The sequence below is a fragment of the Miscanthus floridulus genome, unplaced genomic scaffold (genome assembly GCF_019320115.1).
Source record: "Miscanthus floridulus cultivar M001 unplaced genomic scaffold, ASM1932011v1 fs_806_3_4, whole genome shotgun sequence".
Classification (NCBI taxonomy): Eukaryota; Viridiplantae; Streptophyta; class Magnoliopsida; order Poales; family Poaceae; genus Miscanthus; species Miscanthus floridulus.
The window spans coordinates 17,347-31,330 of NW_027097303.1; the positions used below are offsets into that span (position 1 = coordinate 17,347).

Consider the following 13,984-nt stretch of genomic DNA (forward strand, 5'->3'; position numbering starts at 1 on the left):
GCACCTCTGCCGGAGCGTCCAGGGACTACACCATCATGATCAGCCACACCCCTAGACAATGATGTCTGCGCGGGGGGGGGGGGGCGTTTCCTGCTAAAGAAAGGCCACCATGAATGACGGCAAAACCGACGACGCTCAGCACCCTCTAGTCCACCTCCTCCTTCGGTGGAGGCGGCCCCTTCTCGGCAAAGCCGGCCAACACCATCTCATCTATGTTGGATAACCTTTGGCTCAATCATGCTCTGGATTCATGAGTGAATATGTGAGTTTTTCTCTCCCTGCCATTACCCTCTCTCACTTAGGAACCACCGCGACGCACGAATGCATTCGGTGGAAAGGAAGAAAGAAGAGGGTAGCGACTCATAAGCAGCGAAGGAATAGGACAAGAACTCCTCTCCCCTCCCTATTTAAGGAAGAAGCGCAGCAGCTGAGGAAAGGCAAAAGGTTGGATGAAAAACTCTCTTCCTTCCCCTATTCAATGCAGATGGAAAATCAATGCTGACGGGAATTCAAGGGGATGCGCCTGGACCGACGGGATGCGCTCTGATCAATGAGACGTCGCCTGGTCAAAACAGGACATTGCCTGGGCCCGGCCCACCACTACCGTGTGCCGGGCGTGAGAATCAGGGCGCACCCACATGCAGACGACTCTCCGCTTCCCTAGGCAAGACCATGGAATGACCCGATGATGGAACCCCCGTCTAGGGGCCCAACGGGCCTCCTGGGTCGATCGGACGACCCAGGTAAAACAACGAACGAACGACCACTAAAAGATAAGCACCTCTGTTACCTACTTCACGGTTAATTTCATTACCGAGCGTCCATCCCCAGCAACGGTAGGGGCACGGACATTGCTCGAGGGCTGCCAAGGGTGTCTACTTGTTTAGACATCCTCATTGCCTGACCCCTCCTTACGTTAAAAAACCCAGAGACACGGGGTGCGGTGTAGAACTTTGAGTAGGATTGGACGAACTACAAGACCCTACGCCCCAGTGGCTACGATGTTTTCATTCACCAACATAATCAAATTCACAGTTCCCCATACCTCGGAGCTTCCATATCTACCTTCTTGAGAGGGGTTTGGATGGGTCCGCCTACAGAATCTCCTTCAAGGAGAAGCTGGTCAGGTCGCTTAAAGTCAATCGAATAACTCGAATCGCCATCGAGAGACGGAGACAAAAAAAATCGCGATGCTCGTGCAGGTCACGCTTGCCCCATCGCAAACGCTGAACTCTGAAACCCGCACGGACATGTTCGGTAAGAACTTCTCATCACTCATACCACCGAGGTAATATTACCGACCTCCGCTTTCATTTCAATTAAATCGCACATTAATCCCATCATCCAAACATTGCATATGCGATCTTCGCATCTCAACACTTCATGTCACACCATAAAGCGATGCCCTGCCTCATTTGATATGAGCGGCAACTGACTGAGGTTCGAAGGCCGGCCCACAAAGGGCTCGAGGCCGTCTCATGTCAAACAGAGCCAGGGGAGAGAAACCGTGATGAGCCCCAGTGGCCTTGCCTGACCCCCGCTCAGAAGTGGATGGGGACATCTCGACCTTTCTCATTTGATTCTAACCCTGAGCCAAACCCACAGAATCTTCGTCGTGGAGAGGCCAACGGGCCACCTGAGCCTACCGAACGGCTCGGGCATCTACCGGGAGGCAGGTTAAGAAGTAGTGGAATGCCACATGATGGCACTATCGACCCTGTCAGCGAATGATGGACCCAGATTCCACCGAACATACCCGTTAGCGAGCTCATTGAGCACGACACTCGAGCCATCGAGGCAAGTGTCGTCAACTTAGCCCCTCTAGTTGCAGAAACCAAGGACGGGGTGACGCGCAAAACACGACCAACCCCTATCAGATCCTAAGGGGCTTAGGAGCTCGAGCTGCTCGATCCAAGATCGAGAGACTGAGGTTCAAAGGCTGACCCACGAAAGGTCTAAGGCTGCCCCGCGTCCAACAAGAGCCAGGGGAGAAAACGCAGATAAGCCTCAACGGACTTTGCCCAACCCGTATTGAGGCGGGAAGGGTCATCTCAACTTTCTAAGTTCAATCCACCCTCATGTCAAGCCCATAGAGTCCCCATTAAGGGGGAATCTGTCGGAAGATAGGTCAAGGAGCAACGGAATGCCGCCCGAGAGCTTTGCTGACCCTATCGCAAAGCAGCGGGATCGGATTCCATTTGAACATCCCTGTTAGCGAGCTCATCAGGAACGTCACTTGAGCCGCTGAGGCAAGTGACATCGCCTCGACCCCTCCAGTTGCGAAAAAACACGAATGGGGCGATAGTCACAAAACGAGCTAGCCCTTGACCGAATCCTCACCACGCGTGGGGGCTCGGGGAAGGCCGGGCCAGCGATAAGACCAAACGCACGGTCACGGAATGATCGCCAAAATCCTAAGTGGGGGGGTACGTGCGAATATAAAAGTAAGTTCACAACCCTCGCTCTAGTCTCCAGTAACATCTGGCCCCAGGAAGCGCAAAGGGTTGGATCTCACTCGAGGGCTGATAAAGGTACGAATACCTCCTTTTTCTTCGAAACGGTCATTGCATCAGACCTCTTCCTCATGTCGAGACTGGCGGCAAGGTTTGTGGGAATAGGTAAATGAGCACGCTTGGTAAGACGATAAAAACCCATGCCCTGACTGCTACAAGTAACTGTGCTCACCAGCATAAATCAAAATTTCCCCCCTTGTGCACCTCGGGCCCTATGGTCTTAACGAACGCAAGAGTCGGATCGCATAAACCTTTTTTCTCGAATGCAAAAGGGAAGAAATCAAGTTCAAACAAATGAAGTTAAATTATGAAACTGTTTTCGGGTACAAAAGTACCGACACTTGTCCACAGATTATGGATAAATGTTTATCAGACTCGACTGACTACCGACCCCTTCCGGGGGAGAACCATGTCTTTAATTTTGCTCGCCAGGCTTTCCACGAGAGGAGTCACCACCGCTTCTATTTCATCCAGCTCAGAGAGCTCATAGCCAGGCGTAAAACCTAGGCTCATTGCCCCCAGGTTGATGTTAACATCATAATGCGAGCGGGCGATGATGAAGGCTTGGATAATCCCCAAGCGAAAAGCTTCCTTCTCTAGCTGGCGCACCCGCACTGTGATGTCTATGGCATGGGCCACGAGTGAGCTAGTCCCCTCTGCCTACACCACCTGTAGGTCATCACAGATGACGCTAAGGCCAACCTTCATGAGAAGGAACTAATAACCATCGAACATTCACACTTCCAATCAGACAAGAACGCTACTGCGCTTCTTGCCCGAACGACGAAATATTGATTCTGCCTTGCCCGACCACCGAGGGCTAGACTCCGCCTTGCCCAATGTCCGAGGGTGGTCTCTGCCTCGCCCGACGGCTAAGGGCTAGACTCCACCTCGCTCAACCCTCGAGGGCTAGGCTGCACCTCATCCGATGGCTAAGGGCGGGCTCTGCCTCGCCCGACGCCCGAGGACCGCCTCGCCCGATGTTCGAGGGCGGGCTCTACCTCACCCGATGGCTAAGGGCTAGACTTCGCCTCTCCCGACCCCCGAGGGCTAGGCTGTGCCTCGCCCGATGGCTAAGGGCGGGCTCCGTCTCGCCCGACGCCTGAGGGCGGGCTCCGTCTCGCCCGACGGCTAAGGGCTAGACTCCATCTCGCCCGACGACTGAGGGTTAGCTCTGCCCTCGCCCGACAACTGTACCATGATCCTTCATAAAGATGAGCACAGGGTACGACAGGACATTTGAGTCAACTGCAGTATCGAGGGCCATGCCCTGTATGCCTGCACGAAGGCACTACTAGGATACGATGGGACAGGCGCTTTTAAGCCCTTTCCGACCTAACAGTATCCGAGCAGTGTTGTAGGCGTTGACTTTTATCCCACAGTGTTGTAGGCGCCACCATCAGCCCTCGGGACGCGGATACTAACACAAGCATGCGACAACCACTATGATTCAAGACAGAATTCACATCACCTATAGTGATGGACGTAGGGTCACTTCCCCGTCTACTCTCCGAAGGGTCGCAGCTGGGCCCTCTGACACACCGCACCCTCGTCAGCGTAGGATGGGACGCACCCACTTGCTGACAGAGGCCAGGGCACGACCCTACAAGGATCAGCGAACACGCCATCCCTGACACGGTTTTGCCATGTTAGCAGGGCAGGCACACGGGGAAAAGAAAGACCCGACTCTCCTGAAGAACCTTCTCTACCTTTGATTTTTTTATCTTTCTCCCATCTGTAACCCCTGCCCCCCCTTGGTCTATAAAAGGGAGGGCAGGGCACCCCACTAAGGGGATCGACTTTTGATGGATCGTTTGGGACACACAAACACGCAGTCAAGCAGCAACCGAGCTCTTGGCGTCCTTTCGACCCTTCCATCGGAGACTTGGGAATTGTCCATCTCTCGACCGTTTGTACCCTCTACTATAAATCTTTTTCGATACTAATACACGAGCAGCAACGGACTAGACGTAGGGACATTCTTTCCGAACCAGTATAAATCTTGTGTCCTTTAATACACCGTCCGAGCCTAACATGCAACAATTATAAATTTACTAGCCGGTGTTTGTTCGAAACACTGACAGTGACCCTCCCAGTTCACCCCTGGTGGATACCCACCAGACTGCGGACAACGACGGCTCCGTCAAACGCCGCCTCGACATCTTTTTCAACAAAGTGACGCGTAAGAGGGACTCTCCGCTCATTCGTGAGCCTCCCCAGCAGCCTCTTGCCAACCCAGTGCTGTCGTGGCAGAGCAGGCGGTTGGCGGCTTAGAGCCTCTCCCGAGTACCTACGTCCGTATGGGCTACACCAAGGGTCTATCAGCGCCATCTGCGTCAGAGCTGGAAGCCTTTGACAAACTCTTCGACGGCAACCTGACTGCGTCCAACGTCGGGGCGCTGACACGCTCTTCTCGGCCGTTGGAAAGGGCCAGTCCAAACAGCCGCGAAGACGCAAGATGATCTCCTAGGTCGCACCGCTACGTCGATATTGGTTGTTTCTTTTTTATGTAATATCGAAACAAGAGGTCTTTTATTATGATGGTCTAGCTACTGCTGCGTTAGGTTGATCTTCTTCGGCGCTCGATAAGAAGAGTGTTGTATGTTTCCTTAAAATCTTCTACTTAATATAAAGGTACGTAATTTTTTTTTTTGTGTATTCGAGAAAAAAAATTTGTGTATTCGAGAAAAAAAAAATAAACATCTGCTCGCGGACATAGCAAATGTTTTCGTTTTCGATCTAGTATAGTTTATAATATCTGCAGACTGATTCTCTCTCCATGCTCACGCTCACATAGGTACGTATCCAAGACAACATCCTTATTTCGTTGCGAGGTTGCTTTCCGTGTAGTATGCCTGCTTTTCGCTTTTACCTGTAGATGATGACGATCTGATGTACGATTGAGATGCCTGGGCATTCTTGCACGCGGCCGGGACATTCAACCGAGCTGTTGCATCAGCATTATATTGCCCATTTGCCCTGCTGGTTCGTTCTTGCATGCTCCAAAGGTCACGGCCAAATTAAGCATGAACAGGTAGCCATCGTCAGATTCTTAATCTTAACCCCCCCTTTTCTCCTTTAATTTTGCCTCTATAATAAAAACACAAAAGTACTGCTCTTGGGACGGCACAACAGTAGGTCACGCAAACATAAGACTGTCCTTATTCGTTAACCACGTAACAAAGTCATAGACACAAACTGTAAAAAAAAAAGTCATGGACACAATGCTTTCCTAAGCAAGATCTGGAAGACAATTATGAGCGACATCATCCTTCATCTTAGATCATGAACACGTCTCAGCCTGCAGCCTGCACTACGCTGTAGAGAGAAGTAACTGCACTTGCAACTGAAACAGAAAGGCGCAGACAGACAGACAAAGATTTGGACGGGTATCTAAACCTACTGTTTAATTTCGTCCCGTTCCGTTCAACCGCCGGTATCAACCACTCCTTGTGATTTCTCTTTTTACAAGTCTGTATCGAAATTGAAACGAGACGGCATGGGACGAAACTGACATCATTATCGATCGGACGCGCGCGCGTGGCAAGACAATTTCCCCCTAACACCATCACCTCGCACTCTACTACTATCTGATTAGATTAGATGGCTGGTCTCTATGGACGAACAGGAAAGAAAAAAAAAACAGTAGTGTGGTGGTTGTCCTGGAACACCACACACACAGGGCTAACAGACGGCTAGTAGGCGGAGGAGGAGATCTACGTCCGATTTGCTTAGGCTTGATTGTCTTATAAGTCAATTTTTTTTTGTCAACAAATATTATTTTTCTCTCACACTAAATCAATCAACAATTCTTTCAACCATGGCTTATCAGCCAAATATGTCCGAGCAAACAGGGCGTTAACTCGTCGTCCTATTAAATAAAAAAAAAATATAAGTAAAACCTAACAGTGTTGATGTCCTGAATTTAAACGGTGACATCTGGATGGATCCCTCCCCTGCAACTGCAGGCGATCTTAAAAAAAATATATAAGTAAAACCTAACAATATTTGGGGTTTACTGTTTCGGCGTTAGCCAAAAATTGTTTTTTTTCTCTCCATTGATGAATTCAGCTCTGTCATGCTGCTGTATCATCTCGTGACACGTCAGCGATAGATATTGTTCTTTTTTTTTTGCGGGCTTCTCCGGCATCACACAAGTTGACCAATGAATTAGCACGAGCAGTTAGCAGCGTTTAGGTTTACTAAATGGATAATATATATATATATATATATATATATATATATATATATATATATATATATATATATATATATATATATATATATATATATATATATATATATATATATATATATCCAGCTACAAAATAAGTTAGTCTGTAGCCACCTCCATTTACGATAATTTTATATACTAAATTACGATAATATCAATATATATTTACGATAGTTGGGTTACTATAACACATGGAGATATTTACCATAACGTTATAGTAAACCACTTAGTAAGAAGTTATTATAATCTCGTAAATTAATATAATAATTATCGTAACTCAAAGTGGCTACAGAATAAGTTATTTTGTAGCTAGCTACAGGGTATTGTGTGTGTGTGTATATATATATATACAGTTTTGCTATAATACACCTGGGTACATCCTGTATATAGAATGCACCTAGGCCGGCGGGGGCACCAACTTGGAGCAACCAGCGCGCCCAAGCGAACATGCAGGGCATGCTTCCCTAAGTTAAGTTGTATTTTTCATCTACCACGTAAAGCCACCTAGCATACAAATTCCACTAGTCTGCATACATGCATGCATGGAATTTTTTGTTGGTTCGAATCTTTGAAACAAATTTTCTCCTAAACCGTAGCCCCGATTGATAAACCGTTTATTGCATCCGACTCAAAAAAATATTCTGAGCAAAAGTAGATCCAATATGGATATATTTTTTTTATCCTTTTAAGCGAGTTGCATGTCAATGTACTACCGATTGCAACTCTGTTTACCACCTATTTGCAACTAGTTATAACTCTGTGTATTATATGCATCTGGTCACTATAATCACGTCAAGTTGCAATTCTGAGTTGCAATCATATCTGAGTAGCAACTGTGTTGCAATCGAGTAGTAACTAGTTGCAATCAGTAGTAATTGGTTTGCAATCGAGTAGTAACTTGTTGCAACCAGTAGTAATTGTGTAGTAACGAGTTGCAACCAGTACTAATTGGGGTTGCAACTGGACAGGTGCATCTACCAACTAGGTTGCAAGTGAGTACTTGCTAGCTGCAATTGAGTACTAACTGGTTGCATTTCTATTCAGTAGGAGTTGCAAGCATACCTGGTTACGATCAGAGTAATAACTGGGTTGCAACTAAGTAGTGAATAATTGTAACCAGAAGTAACAAGGTTACACTAGATTATAATTAGTTGCAACCAGTGCTAAATACTCTACAGCCAAGTTGCAATTGTGTTGTAGAAGTGCTTACAACTCATAGTACAACATATTGCAATTACGTATTTGAAAAAAAACTTCATCAACTATAGCCTTCATGAATCTCGTTTTGTTAAGCATATTTTTTTCAACAACCTACTTCAAACAGATCTAAAATTGGATCTGTGGTTTAGAAGATAATCACATTTTTTCGTTTGGAATCAACAAAAGATTCCCTGCATGCATGCTTCCGGGTGGGTGGGTTGAGCTGTTAGGTGGCATCACGTAATTGGTTGTCTCCATTTAGTTTTGCATGCAGGAGCGTGGACTTACCTCGCGCTCGCGTGTCGGGTGCACTACTGCACTCGCTTCACAGAATGCACCCAAGTGCATTTTAGTCTCGTTATATATATATATATATATATATATATATATATATATATATATATATATATATATATATATATATATATATATATATATATATATATAGAGAACTACTATCCAGTAGCTGGCTACAGAATAACTTATTCTGTAGCCACTTTGAGTTATGATAATTACTATGTTAATTTACGAGATTATAGTAACTCCTTACTAAGTGGTTTAATATAACGTTATGGTAAATATCCCCATGTGTTATAGTAACCCAACTATCGTAAATATATATTGACATTATGGTAAATTAGTATATAAAATTATAGTAAATGGAGGTGGCTACAGAATAACTTATTTTGTAGCCGGCTACCGAATAGCCTCTCCCTATATATATATATATATATATATATATATATATATATATATATATATATATATATATATATATATACCCATCCATCATGATGAGTTCATAACAAGGTACTATTCTGGTCTTTGGCTACATCCTCCTCTTCCAATCCAAGACCTAAACTAAACAAAACAAAGCATACCCCGCCTGAAGGCCGAGGGCTAGTTCAGCTGGCTTATCGTATCGTACGCTTCTGCCACGCAAGAATGACTCGCTTTTTTGCATTGGTTCCCTGCCCAGATGGTCGCTAGCATAGCACATCAGTACATTATTCTGTACGCGATACCTAACTTACGCCGCGTCATATATCAATTATCACTATAATACTGTTGCATGCACAACTAGCCCAATTAAGCTGGCCTGCACTACACGGCGGCCGGCTTCTGCAATCAGCTGGAAAAAAAAAGAACTCAGTTCCCTTCGCTTCAAGCCTTCTCTAATCACTCCACTAGTGCGTACGGAGTACAACTACAAGACCCCACGCAAGAGTTCATTCGTCACCGATCGATCCATCGATCTGATTTGATCACTCCGCGAATCCCAGCGGTTGGAATTCCCGAGGAGGTGAAAGGCGTCCAATCGCAGCCCTTGGATCTTGCGCCTGTATTTTCCGGCATTCTGTGGGCGGGTTTCTCCATTGGCCCGCCGTCGCCGCCGATGGGAAGAGATGAGAGCAGAGAGGAGAAAGCCTGGCAGTACGGTTCTGGGCTCGTGCTCGTGCTGGGTGTCAAATGCAGCGAACCCTGTCGCGGATTTGATGTTTCGAGCTGGCGCGGACGGACCAAGCGCAAAGCGACGCCGATCCGGTGTGCTTGAAAGCAAAGGAATGGCATCGGAAGAAAAGAGATTATTTGATCATCTGCACAAACACCGTGTTACATGAATAAAAAATACGTACCCAGTACACAGAGGTTCCTCACTGTTCGGAGTCTGGAAAAGGGAAAGAAAAAAAAACGAGATGATATTATAAGATTTAACTTGTGTAATTGCATTCTCATTTTGCCTTTGCAAGTCTTAGTCCACTTTAAAATACAATAATCTACTTTAAAACTCAAAAGTAGGCTACTGGAAAACCAACAATATCACAAGCAAGCATGCGTTGGTGTGTTTTGTAATGTTTGCAAACTTGCATTAGGAAGGTCATGTGACGTTTTTTTTGGGAACATAAGCATGTGACAGTTCACATACTCAATTCTCTCTTGCGTAAGACCCGTATGCAAAATGACAATAACTATTGAGCTGTTAATAGAACGGGCATGTAGCTAGCGGGTCTCGTGGTTACCCATCCATTAGCAATTGATCCGTGGACCGATTCTTAGTGTTTCACCCGGGCTTGCCCAAATTATGATTTTTGTTGGCTCCCATGCATGATGCCACAATAATTAGTTCATGCGTGTTTGTCGTCAACGAAACCTTCATTCGTTCTACTATTCTCAACAGACATATGGTTTCTTTCTAGCTATGTATAGTTGTAGGCCTAGATGTATGCGTAGAGGTGCGTGTGGGGTGTGTTCATATATGAGGCGTGAGTTTGTATTGAACAAATATTATAGTTGTACCCCGTCAGAAGGCGATAAAAGAGGTTGGAGATGCCACGTTAGCCAAAGTTAGTTCAAGGTGAACATAACTTGGTGGCAATTGCCACAAAGAAGGGTCGACATAATGAGTATCGAAGATTCTAATGGTATGTTTGTAATTACGAGATGGCATGTGTCCCATTCGTGTATACTGTGTCACTTGTTTTATTAAGCAACTTAGGAGAATTATTGAATTTAATCAATGAGCCATTACCCGATAAAACTAATGTGTCGCTTAAATTTTGAACTATAGATCAAGATCTTCTACTGTCTCACCTCATATTTCCCTGCATCTCAAGAGCATGGATCTTGTTAGTCTTAATTTAAAGACAGGAGAATGCAAATGAGATAGATAGAAGTTTTTGAACAATGATTTGAGGCCTAATCACTAAACTCCCACCACGATGTTGTACAATCTCAATGTAATACTACTATTACGATATTGCCCATGAGACATACTCCCTCTACCCGCAAAAAGATGTAATTTCCACTTTTCGAGGACTCAAACAATATAAAATTTGATCAAAGTTATATAAAGTACACTAACATTTATAATACAAAATAAGTATTATTAAATTAATTATGAAATACATTATTTTAGTAAACCTAATAGTTGGAGGCACAATTATTAATACTATTCACTTTAGACTTGTTAAAAAGTTAAGCTAGTTTGATATGAACAAAACTTATAGCTTTGTAGATAGGAGTATATAACATGGTGGCAATTGGCATCACTCGATAGTCGAGGGCTTATATAAAACTTTCACTAGTCGAGGGTCATTATCTGGTGGATTAGTCTAATAAAGCATGACGAGGAACTCGGCAGGTTAGCTGGCGCTGGCCATGGCGTCGACAGAAAAGCGAGGAGAAGAAAAAACCGAGCAATTTTATGTAGATGCAAGGAGCAGCCGCCGCCGCGACAGGGGTAACCAGCGATATTTCCTGGCGCGGGCCCCACTACGCCCTCGTCCTTCCCCTTCCTCTTTGCTTTCCCCCTCATATATTCCCCTTTCCCCAAAATCTAAATAAAATCCCCACCCAAAAACCCACGAAGGAGACAAGCGCAGCCAGAGCAGCAAGCCACCCTTCCCTCCTCGCCCGCCCGCTTCCCTCATGGAGACGATGCCGTCGGCGACGGCCGCCGGCGTGGGGGGCCCCGGCCCTGGGCCCGGGTACCCCGAGTCCACGGAGTCTTCTCCACGCAGCCGTGGTGGGGATTCGTGGGACGAGCCCTTCCCGTCCTCCGCGGCGGCGGCGGCGGCGGCTGCCGGCGGCGGGGGCCGGCTCCGCCTGATGTGCAGCTTCGGGGGCCGGATCGTCCCGCGCCCGACCGACAAGTCGCTCTGCTACCTGGGCGGGGAGACCCGGATCGTGGCCGTGGACCGGCACGCGTCGCTCGCCGACGTCCACGCGCGCCTCTCGCGGTCGCTGCTGGGCGGCCAGCCCTTCACGCTCAAGTATCAGCTGCCCAACGAGGACCTCGACTCCCTCATCTCCGTCTCTACGGACGAGGACCTCGACAACCTCGTCGATGAGTACGACCGCATCGCTGCGACCTCCTCCGGCGGGGGATCCTCGCGCACCTCCCGGATCCGCCTCTTCCTCTTCCCCGCCAAGCCCGAGTCCTCGTCCTCGCTCGGCTCCCTGCTCGACGACTCTTCGAAGTCCGAGAACTGGTTCGTCGACGCCCTCAACAGCGCCATCTCCGGCTCCCTCGACGGCATCCCGAGGGGGATCTCCACCGATTCAGCTTCCGTCAACTGTCTTCTCGGCCTCGAGGACGACTCCTCCGTGCACTCCCGCAGCGGCGTGACCAACTCGGCTCCCACGGAGGACCAGCGCGGCAGCCAGCCGAAGCTCCCGGCCGGTGCCACCGCCGTCGCTGCCGCCGTCGGTGCAGGGAGGCACCCGCACGACGTCCAATCCGTGCCAGACTCGCCGATGCTGGACAAGAACTCCTCGTTCGGGTCTACCTCCTCGGCCCCGTCGCTATCGAATCTTCCGCCTATACGCGTGCGGCCGGAGGACCGCCCGTCGGACGCCCGCATCATGCAACCTACCGCCGTGGAGGATCACTTCGCGCAGATGGGGATCTCCGAGCAGCAGCTGCCGCCATACATACAACCTCAACAGCAGGTGCCGATCCCTGCCATGACCGGCATGTCGCCCTCTGAGGCGTCCGGCCGAGTGTTCTCTGACGATGATAAGTCCGATCACGGTGGCGGAGGTCGGAAACCACAACCTCTCAAGCAGGAGGTTCCGCCGGTTGTTGATCCCACCAACAGGTAAGCTGACATGACCAACTTTATAAAACGTATACATAATGTTAGACCTTGATTATCCACTAGTACATGAGCGACTGCTTTCCTTGTATGAGTTAGGAGGATGAAACCTTATACGGACCATATGTTTGATCACTTGTTTCAGAGCCGTCTACTATAATGATAGATCTCCTCCGGCCGACTTGAAACGAGACATGCCAGTGGGAACGGAAGCTGCCAGCTACCGCCTCCCTGTATCAGCTCCGGACGCTGCCGCTGCTGCCGCCGCAACACAGGTCCCACCTGGATATGTCCTTACCCAGATGCATGCGCCTCAGCCACCGCAGCAACATCCACCACCACAGCAGCAACAGCAACCACAACAACCAGCTCCTCAGCAGATTGTTGCTGCTGGAAATCAGCATTTCATCCACAACCCTGCCACTGGCACCTTCATTCCAATCCAGTCCTATTACCACCATCCTGTTCCTCAGCAAGCACCCCAGACTGTGCCGAGGCCGCAACAGGCACCTATATTCGACCCAAATACGGGGATGTATTACCTTCCTATGCAGCAGAATGCACATCAGCCATATAGCATGCCTCCTGGTGCACAAGTTGACACAACGCCAAAGCCGACCCCTCAGATGGCTGTAAGGCCTGAATTGCAACAACCTGGTGTTTATCGAACAACAGCTGCCGCTACGCCTGCTCCAGCACCTAATGCAGCACCTGGATATACTGGGATGGCATACCACCATGTCATTCAATCGCACCACCACCCCTCACCACAGCCTGTTGCAAACATGGCTGGCAACTTTGGATATGAGTATGCTGATCCTACGCGCCCACAAGTATACTACTCACAAGCAGCTGCACCTCCAACATTGCCACCTCAGTATCAGCCATTTGTCTCTCCTGATGCTGGACAGGCAGAAAAACATTAACAACCGTGCCTCAGATCGAGGATTGGTGAATTCCGGTATGTTTCAAATTCTACAGGCGTAGTTATCCATCTGTTATCATTATTATTGCTACTGCATCTTACATGAGTCTGAGGCGAAGAGTGGAAGGTGCCGCTATTAGGCACTGTGCATTTGGGCATTTGGGATCAAAACAAGTATGCATCCAAGGATGGGTTCAAAATAAGATTTTAATTCGATGGTTCTTGTGTTGGTGAGACAGAGAAGGGTGACCATGTTGGATTAGATTGGGGGGAGTCAAGTGTTGGATCCCTTTTCCAATTGTTTTTTTTTTCTTCTTCTTATTTTGAATAAAATATATAGTGTCCAAAAGAACCTGGTGAAAGTGAAAACGAAGAACTCATCATTTGTGTAGCCCTCTGTATATTTGATCTCATGGATGTCATTCAGGTTGTGGTGCAGATAAGTGTGTTATTAGCTTGCTTGTAGAAACCTTATTCGAGTTAAATATATACATCGGTCCGGTTTTGTACTTTT

General features: G+C 47.6%; 1 protein-coding gene across 1 annotated transcript; it reads left to right on the forward strand.

Annotated features, from left to right (window-relative positions):
* The first annotated feature begins 11,282 nt into the window (after positions 1-11,282).
* LOC136533203 (RAF-like serine/threonine-protein kinase PRAF) lies at positions 11,283-13,984 on the forward strand. The gene is made up of 2 exons (XM_066525773.1): positions 11,283-12,548; positions 12,691-13,984. Exons 1-2 carry the CDS (start codon positions 11,377-11,379, stop codon positions 13,469-13,471), a joined length of 1,953 nt encoding a protein of 650 aa, XP_066381870.1. The 5' UTR covers positions 11,283-11,376; the 3' UTR covers positions 13,472-13,984.